Source organism: Penaeus vannamei, chromosome 41 (assembly GCF_042767895.1).
Source record: "Penaeus vannamei isolate JL-2024 chromosome 41, ASM4276789v1, whole genome shotgun sequence".
Classification (NCBI taxonomy): domain Eukaryota; kingdom Metazoa; phylum Arthropoda; class Malacostraca; order Decapoda; family Penaeidae; genus Penaeus; species Penaeus vannamei.
The window spans coordinates 2,826,749-2,837,019 of record NC_091589.1 but is presented as its reverse complement, the minus strand read 5'-3'; the positions used below and the strand labels follow the sequence as shown (position 1 = coordinate 2,837,019).

Sequence of the window (10,271 nt, the reverse complement as noted above, 5' to 3'; positions counted from 1 at the left end):
GAGCTTGTTTACCTTACGAAGAAAAACAGACAATTGAACGCATAACTCCTTAATGCGATACCCTAAGTAGTTCCAGTATTACTACGCACATGTCAAAACAATATTTGGCTACTGATCAGTGTATAATAATGCATGCTCTTAGTGTTTTATTAATGTCCTCATACTTCATTTACATATTTTAAGATTGATTTATAGCCTTATTTAGATTCGTGTGCATTCTGCATTTCACACCTAGCCGGTCCGCTCATTTCGAGACGAACGCCTGTAAGAAATGTTGCATTTCCAGTGTTGTGTTCATTCTGGGTTATTCTTAAGACTATACAGTGACAAAGAAGATAAAATAGACTACAGTAACGATTCCAGTCTAATATGTGGGTCCACCAAGAGCTCCAAATGCAGAAAAAAGTGATTAAAATCGAAGCAATCTAGACGGTAGAAGGAAGCGAACGAAAGTTTGACGGTTGCAAATATAAAGGTATTTGGTTTATTTTACTGTGTGAATGCAGCTCTCTTGCCATGCATACCGAGGTGGAGAGAATGTCTCGGGGGGGGGGGGGTTGTTGGGGGGCTTGCCCCCCATCAACCCTCCCCTCAGGTACGCCTAGTCACAGCAATTTATATTTATATATTATTGGATTTTTAATATACTGAATTCATAGTCGAACAAGTAACGGGTAAACGATGAGGAAATAAACACCGTGGTAAAATAAGGAATAGTATAACAAGCTACTATGGCTTATGATATGCTTTTACAGATTTTGTAAATTTCTACAATATACACATGTGTAAAGGTTGAAAGTAATGCGCTGCTTCTTGCCTCCGCAGTGGACGCGGCGGTAAGTAATCGTCAATGTAAGCCTTGGTTATTTTATGAATGCCTTTTTCAAGGATGTATTACAGCATTTATTTCCTTTCAATACAGGTCTTCATTGAATGATATTCAGACAATTCAATAAAGTATATGATTTTAATCATCAAATTTTAGATTATAATTTGTTATGATGATCCTTAACCATTCGTAGTTAATCATGTAATTCTTCTCATAAATATTCTCTTATCCTCAGCATGGCACACCTTTTAGTTGTTGTAGTCATGGGGGTGATGGCGTCTAGGTGCGCTGCAATCTTCCCATTCAATTTGGATGCAGTTGACGTGGTGGTGACAAACGTCAGGGACCATCTCGATGAAACGATCGACCCCTACTTAGTACCCGCCGAACACAACACCTATGGGAAGAGCCCTTATGGATATGTTCCCCAGAAGTATGTGAATGAACCAATCTGCCCATTGTACATAAAGCCTGTGTGGGAAGAAGCAGTGGTAAGTGTGCTTAGGTTCTGGGTTCGTTGCCAGGCACGTTCAGGTCATTGGCTTTAAGGCGTCCAAGATAAAAGGGAATCTTTGATTGGGGATCTTTCAGCTTAATGTTCAATTCCAATATCCTGAAAAATTAATGATTAAGTTATCCTAAATGTCAAAGGAAATTACCTTTCTTTCTTCCTAATGGACAGGTGCAGCAAGTTGTACATTCTCTGGTGACAGTATGGGAGAATTTCCAGAAAACCACATTTGTCCATGTGACTGAAACTTTGAAATATCCTGTAACAGTAATAAATCGGTCTACTGTCACAATACCTGCGCCGCCCATTTACAAGACGGAAACAATTGTGAGTAATGCCTGTAATTTTTAATCGGTAAAACTGCTATTGTCTTAGCATTGAGACTTGTATTTTATATCTTGTGCAGTATGTAGGTACTTCATTCCAGCACTTACATTCCTCCTTCCAGATTGTGCCGGAGGAGAAAACGGTAATGTCTGCGAGGATTGACACTGTTGCATACACCATAACTCAGACAAACCTCGAGGCAAGTCCAAAGATCGTAATCTTGAATATTAAATGATATAGTATAATGCAGTTTACATTATTTTCATGGTGGTTTACCAGTAACATTACTTTACTCTACAGGTTATAACATATACACTAACAAATACAATCACTACAACGACATTTGAAGCAGAATGGATTACACTAACTGAGTACGAGACCTCTTGGGAAACGGTGAATGTGCCCGTGACGAGTATCACCACCATCTGGACACAAGAGGTCGGTTAGCATTTTTTATATCTTTAGATAACTGTGGTATTATAAAAACAAGTATTAGCTCATATGATTATAGTCGGGTTAATAGGTTTTCCTGTACTAACATTAAATTGCTGGTTTTTATTCTTCCCTGTGGTTGGAACATGTGTTGTCGACACACTTTGGATAAGCTGCTATGATTTTTGTGATATGTTGAATGGTTGAATTATAAACATGCCTACCTGAAAATGGTGTTGATGGTCAATGAGAAGTTCCTGAGCAACTATCAGCATAGGATTTTTGGCATATAGTTGGGTAGTGGGTAGGAGCTGCAGTGAACATGTTAAGGGGAGTGGACAGGTGGACAAAATCTTGGTTCTCAAACTCTTGAGCACAGATGTACCAAAGTATTCAAAGTATTTAGATAGAACCCGCCCATAAATGTGTGAATTTAATGTAGGTTTATTAAGGGTTAAGTACTGTCTAGTAGACATTCATTTTACAATCTGTCAAAAGAATCGACAGCAAAAAAAAAAAAAAAAAAAATACTCGGCATAATTGCCCTCTTCACCAGTACCCTCAATACCTGATACAGATACAAGAGGGTAAAAGTTGATCACCCAGCTGCTTTCCGGATGTGCCATAGGTTAAGGTATTGATCCGATAACGATGTGGTCCAGGTGAGTAATTACACCAGACCTACAAAAGGAACAACAGAGGGAAGAACAAGAAAAGGCACGAAAATGCTGAAGGCTGTATTGGATTTTCAGGGCATACAGTTCAGTTCAGTTCATTTAGATTTGCAAAGACTAGCTTCGCTCGGACCTTTTCTCTAGAGTGGCCCGGCCTGTGTCCACTATTTCCAGTTGACTCGTGTGTTTTCTTTGAATTGTATGCTTAGTGTGGTGGCTGGATTGCAAGCAAGCAATCCATGGGGGCTGTGAGTTCGCAGGTGTCGTCCAGCCTATCCATACGGATAATTGGTTCTGGGATAGTCTATCCTTTTCTCATGACTCCAGGTGTCTTATGTCCTGAATTCGTTGAGCGAACAGGGCATGAGGAGGCTGAGGGTAGAAGACTTTAGCCCAGTGTTCTTCAAAAACTTAAATGACATCCATGGGATTGGAAACATTTACGTTATTGTGAGTGAGGTGTAGAAGGGGGGGAAGTTGCTACCTTTAAGTTGACATATTTTTTACCAAAATTCCCGTGGATTGCGAACTCTGTTAAACTCTTAACCAAATTGTTCCAATGATTTTGTCGGTTGCTATCTAGACTATCAATGACGTGTCTTCTGAGGATAGGCAAGTCCCATCGAACATGATTTAACCTGTTTAAATGTTGCGTGAAACGATTTCGAAAACAAGTCAGTAGACGTTTTGTCCTTTCAGATGGCTGAAATGAGAAGCGTTTCTTGCACTGAGACAGGGGGATGGTGCTCAGCATGGTTGATACGATGTGGGCGATGATGAAATTCCAATGCCCATCTATTGTTTGGGAATCGAGCCTATCAAGATTAAACTGAAAATTTTGACTTAATTTAGATTTAAACGTCTCCCAAGCTGCTTGTTTGTACCGGAAAGATCGTCTTTTTTTGTTAAGTATTGGTGAGGTGGAAATTTTAATTATGACGGGTATGTGGTTCGGACCGGGTTGGAGGTGTGTGTGTGGTAGGCGAGTGCCGCTCTGTTCATGAAGACAGATCAGGGCGGCCCTTTCCCACGTTCGTGTATGAGGTGAAGTCGGGTCCTATGTAGTGAAGTCTTTGTATCAAAGATAGAAAGGAGTCGCCAACCATGTGCGTTGGTAGAACTGTGGTGTAATGCGTGGTGGGTGGCGTTGATGTCTCCGGCAAAGAAGACTGGGAGGCTCGTAATGTTGAACAAACGGTTAAAATCAGCAAGAGGCAAGTTAGTTTCGCGTCTGACATAGGCAGTGGAAAGGATAATGGGGCCCTGTGGGGTGAATATCCTGACTGCCATTAGGTCGGGGTAAGTGAATGGGAGGATGATAAATTTGAAAGTGGTGGATTTAATGAGAATAAAGGACCCCAAACCGTCTCCCGTTTGCCTGGATGTATAACCGTAATGCCGAATTCTATAGCCATTTGTGATGGCTGTAGAATTCAGTAAAACTACATCTGGGTGTTCTTGATCTAGAAAATCATAAAATATGTTACGTATAGAGAAAAAAGACCTTGCATTTGCTTGTACGATTGTTAGCATGCCACTCAGGGTAGACCCATTTTACCTGGGTTTACCTTGCGTGGCGTCACCTGATCCCTATAGCGGTTCCGTCGGTTCCTCGAGGTAAGGAAGTCTTGGGAATCGGCGGACCAATTCCCAATGCTTCCGCGCTGCCCCAAAGGCCCCCTGGCGGGGAGCACGGCAACGGCTCCAGCCAGAGGGGTAGGGAGCTCGTCCTCGGCTTCGGGAACGACTTCAACGTCGATCTCGGAGCCGCTACTTTCGTCGCCGAAGATGGTGTCATCCATCCCCTGGCGACGAGGGTGAGAGATCGGGGGATCCTTCTTGTCTTTTTTGTTATGCGTGGTTAGTGGCGAGGTTTGTTAGCGCTTCTGTTCGGTGTTCTTTGTAGTATCACGTGCCTGTGCGGTTTCTCTGGGTTTGGGTTGTGGTTGTGGTTGCAAAACGAAGTGTCTGTGTTGTGTGGAACAATGAGGCTCTTGGTGAGTGATTGTCACCTTGTTATCCATGGTTTCGGTGTTAGTGGTGTATTCCGGGATGTATAAGTTGTCGTCTTTGAAGCTTTCATCAGGGACGACAATGCTGGGGAAGCCGTATTTCTGTAGCATGTTCGGGACAGTGTTTGCGATTTTTTTGGCATATTTTGTAACGATTAAACTTGTGTGTAAAATGGCTTGTATTTTCGGATTTGTGTTTGGTGTGAATGCGTGGGTATGGGGGAGTGTTGGCATAGTTGTCCTTGAGGAAGTCGTGGGTCGTCTGGGTGTGCTAGTCTGAATCGGTTTTGTGGCAGCTGTTGTGGCGTCCAAAAAGTTAGTTACAAGTTACATATTCACCAATACCTTAAAACTAAAGGAGCATAAATTCCAGCAGTACTAACGATAAAATATCGAAAATTGAGAGTAGACGTCATATAAGTGAGAATCGATTATGAAACGTATGGTACTTGGTACTGTAGCGTACTGAACTTTTATTTTAATATATTGCCTTAATATTACCATGCCTTACTGTACATGAATGTGTATTAGTAGCGCTCACTGCCACCACCCGTTAATATGTACGGGAACGGGGTGTTGGGTTATGAGAAGGCCATGTGTGAAGGGTTTGTGGAAAGGAGGGAAAGATTGTGTTCAAATGTGTTGTGTTGTAGTGTAGAATATATGAATCAGGAAGACAAGTAAACGTAACCAGAGTGGGGAGGTCGAGCACGGAAATTTCGCCACATGTAAAGGGTTTCGGATAAGGCTGTCTTTGTAGTATAGATATTTCTTTCAGGTAACCAGCAAGCAAAAGTAACAGAAATCATTTTTAAGTTTAAGGAAGTTCAAAAGAACTTGAAAATACAAAAGTACGTAAAAAGATTAAAATAAAATCCGCACACTTAAGAGATCACAAGAAAAAAAAATAATAATAATAAAAATAAAAGAGCACCAGTCGTCAGTTCTAAGCCCAAATGTATAGTTATCTAAATGAATACTTTGCCACTAAAAACACTGTTCTCACGACCACTATACCTCATTACGCGCTGCAGTATATCACTATCGATAAAATAAAATCCACTAAAACAAAAAGGGAGGACAGCCTGGCCTAGGGTGTCCCCTGCCTCAACCTGCAGCAACTGCCGTGTAAAGGGGAGACCCACCTAATTATACACCTGTGTCCCAAGGAACACAGGTAGGAAGGTCGAATGTTTACTTTTATAAAGTTTCTTAATAAACTCTTTTAATGAAAAAGATTCTTACGGCTGCTTTCTAAATATGCGTTACTTTACTATAAAACTCTTAAAAGAAAAATAACTACTTAAAAATAAAGATATCTTCGATTTTAAAAAAATCTTAGAAATAAACTTTCAGCCATTTTGAATTACTTCTATCGCTCTTGGCTAATTTCCTTAATAGCTGGTGCTCTACGGTGAGGGAGGTGAGGTGGCGGGGTTTACAAAAAACGAGTTCATACAAGAGGTACTAACACCTCTATTTTATAGTTTATTTGAATTACAGGTGGCGTCAGGGAAACACTGAATGGCTTCAGTGCAAGAGTGAGTGAGTGAGTGAGTGAGTGAGTGAGTGAGTGAGTGAGTGAGTGAGTGAGTGAGTGAGTGAGTGAGTGTCAGCTTGGATGACCTTATAAACCCCTTGGTGGACGGCGTGGCCTCTATTTTTAGAAGAGCGTGGTTTGGGCGATAGCGTGGGCAGGCCCCACACCACGTGGTGGAGGACCACACGTGGGAAGTAGGTATTGCATGTATTGTACCATTATACCGCCCTTTATACCGCTCGGCCACCCCATAGCCTCGTCCTCGTGGGGTCATCTAAATCACTTCAAGGGTGACCTATCATCGTACCTATCAACTGGTCGTCTCGTCGCGTGCCTCGGTTGTCCTCGTGCATCTCCTCGTTGTCGGCCTCTTCATCTTGGTCCTTGGTGCATCCATCCGTCATCGACGTCCACACGACCTCGAAGGTTTCGCCTAGGTCCTCCTTGACTTCGGTTCGTCCAGTCGTCCTCGTAATCCTTATCCAGGTGGTACTTGGCGGCGTCTTCGTCTACACGCGTAGCCTTCGCGTCAGGGTCTACGGCGACCTGGGCAGGGGCGTCCATTCGTCTGAGGGCGTCTTACTCCTGTGCTGGGGAGCTCCTGGAGGTCAACCGATCTACGGGCGTCCAGGCAGGCGGCTTTTCATAGCATCATGGGGCCTGCTCTGACGAGTTCCTGGTTCTTCACTGGATCTATGGGAGTACTGACAGGCGGCGCCCGTCCACTTGATCTGGGCGGCTTAGTACCTGCAATTTCGCGAGTCCTTTGGCCTGCGGCGATCTTCTGGCGTTGTTCGTCTCGCGGCATTGCAAGGCGATCGTGCTGCAGTTAGATCTCCTTTGATGCCGCGTCGGATATACACGTCCATATATATACATCATTAACCAGTTTATACACGTAAGGGCCAAGATAGAGAAAAAGAAAAACAGAGAGGGAGGGATGTTATTTCAGTGCTGTAAGCCGTTATTTTTATACTAATGGTTATTTCATTTATTTTCGTTTTTTTTCTTTTTACTATTGTATTTTTCAGGAAGAAAAATAAATGAGGGAGAGGAGAGTAGCAGTTCTCACGAACTTGCTTGGGCTACTAACCATCTCAGATAGACATGAGAATAGATAAGGGAAATGACATCGGCATCCGCAAGGATAACTTGAACCGATTGTCATTTCATAGATAAGGAAAATGTATTGTGCATTTCCACTAATCGCGATCAGCAATGTCACAAGGCAAAAGAATAGCCTTGGACCATGACACAATAAATCCTATACATGAAGATTTGACTTAACAGTGTTTTGTTGAACTTGCGTGGAAGAGGGTGTGAAATGATTGCGTGTATGTTTAACTCATCACAGCAACATTGCGGGTAAAAGAGAGAACCTGCAATCATGCACAACAAATCCTATAATTGAAGATTTGACTTTACAGTGCCTCTTTGCGTGAATGAGTGTGTGTATGTAATTATGAGTGTGAAGAGAAAGCGAGCTCACACGAAGATGGATCACAAACGCGAATTTAACCTTCATTTTAGCAAATGTTATAATCATTACTATGTTAACACAACAATTGTTCAAGTACCCCAAGAATTCGACATTAAATGAAATGCGACTCAACGTACGCAAATGAATGGTGACATGAAATTTCTTTTGCAAGCTTCCGCAATGCAAGCACCCCAGTTTAGAAATGTTTTTTATGTGTTATCCCCGATTATTTAATTGTACGTACGGACGCAACAAAATCTTGTACACTGAGGAAATAATATCTCGCTTATGCATGTGAGAGTTAGTTTTCATCGACAGAGGGTCCCTTATGCCCAAATTATCTGAACGAATGAAGTGACAATGAGACTCGAATTTTATCGTTATTCTTACTCTACAATCTGTGAATGGTGCACGCAGATATCAACTACGAATCACACGATTGTCGGAATTTTCCGGACATGCCAGCGGTAAAGAAAGTGAGAAGGTTGTTTTTAGTAAGCAAATTAATGCCAGCTTAAACCCTAGTCCCTTTATAATCAGACGTTAATACAGGTCACACCGACTCAATATGCCGAACGAATGAGTTATGCTTCAGTTTCATTATACTTACTCTCAAACGTCGGGTGCGTATATCTATTATTCATTACGAAACCCCATGCATTATTGCACTTTGAAAGGGGAAGATTTTTACGCTCTATTCATTAAAATGAATTTAGAAATATTTGCGATCAACCTATAATTCTTTGCACCGAAGAATTATCACTGAAATAGCATTGATGGCCTAATTACAGGTCCCTGCCCTCCACGACCGGATGAAAGGGAAGTGAGGTCAGCCGGGGTGGGGGGTGTGAGTTAAGTGTTTACTACAAAGAATTAAATGATATGCGCATTCGTGAGTACGAATACTGAAATCGGTAAAAGATTAAAATGAACCAAAGATTCCCACAATGAGCGAAATTCAACAATCAATTAACGAAATTCGTACAAGAGAAGGAATACACAGAATTCGTAAATGATTGCGAATTACAAAAAGAAAATTTTCAGCTTGAGAGAGACTCACGGACTTGAGTTGAATTTTGTTGTCATTGAAACAATACTAATAAATCTCTAAATGCGAGAAAATTAATTATTTAAAGAACGATATTCAGTGTTTGTGACCTGGACCTGACACATCCTGAGGAAATGTCCTCAGGTCCCAGTGATTGACAGATTGTGAATGTTGCCATTATGCTGTTAGATTTTCACTTTTAGCACTTTCCACCAACAAAACCAACGTGGGAACGGTTTGCATAACACATATATGGGAGAAGAAGAAAGGAAAAAGAAAAGATTTGACCCATACATGTACTCACGTGGTTTTGTATCCTCGTTCTTCATATTGCGATGTTTATATAGGCGAGCAGTCCTATGTTCTTCGAAGTTCTTGGATCGTGCTTCAAGCCGGAAGGTTGAAGCTCACACCCTGCCACCAGCTATGAGAGGTACTAACACCTCTTATTTTATAGTTTATTTGAATTACAGGTGGCATCAGGGAAACACTGAATGGCTTCAGTCTTTATTGAATAGAACACACGATATGAAAACTGGTATGCCAGCGCTCCTTGCTGAGGGTAGGCCAGGCCAGGCCTCAGAGAGGCAGCAGCAGCGATGGCACGTGGGAAGTAGGCATTGCATGTAATGTACCATTATACCGCCCTTTATAGTTGAGATCCTCGTACATGTCAAAATTTATTTAAAATAATGAAGTAAATACAGGCACGTGCGCTTTCTTGGGATGTTCCGTGGATGCTTCCCTCCGTCTCCTTGATGAGAAGCCGTTCATCTTTTCAATGGCCTTTTGTTTACGCCGCTGCATCCGACCATCACATCGCTACATGCATGCACCCTTACGTATCGATATATTAGTTTAGTCCTTTATTTACCACCCTGGCTAACTGCACAGGCGTGGGCAAGCTGTGGTACATTTGATGCATGGTCAAAGCATTATATAATAGTATTAGTGTAAGTCTAGATCATAATATTACGATCTATAATATATTTAAAAGAAAAGAACAGTAATTTATCTACTCATCGACCAAGCCGGCATGCGGCTTGGGCGTGGAAAGGCAATGTAACATTTGATATGTCATGTGATACTACATTCCAAATTTAGGATATAACATAAGTATATCTTCCAAGACATCAGATAATATGTAGTTACATAGTTCTCCATACTTCATGCTAGGTGGTCTGAAAGGCTGTATATCACATGGCACTCTGAGATATAATGTACAAGTGTTCACTTATATTCTTCATTGCATAATTTACACTTAGTTTCTTCAATATTACAGGCTGTAGTGACTTGCCAGTACAATCTATAACCCAGCCTGATTCTTGTGGTCTCAATATCACTCTTGTTCTTGTTTTGTATAATCCATAGATGAATACATCTTGTTTTCAGACCTTTGAGAATTAATCGTCAGACAA

General features: G+C 41.6%; 1 protein-coding gene across 1 annotated transcript in view; it reads left to right on the top strand.

Annotated features, from left to right (window-relative positions):
• The window catches only part of LOC113808790 (uncharacterized), a 45,263-nt gene that overhangs the window by 14,963 nt on the left and 20,029 nt on the right, over nt 1–10,271 (top strand). The window contains exons 5-8 of the mRNA XM_070117804.1: nt 1,065–1,320; nt 1,512–1,667; nt 1,789–1,866; nt 1,968–2,105. Of these exons, the coding sequence (XP_069973905.1) occupies nt 1,065–1,320; nt 1,512–1,667; nt 1,789–1,866; nt 1,968–2,105 (628 nt within the window). The remainder of the gene's footprint in view (nt 1–1,064; nt 1,321–1,511; nt 1,668–1,788; nt 1,867–1,967; nt 2,106–10,271) is intronic.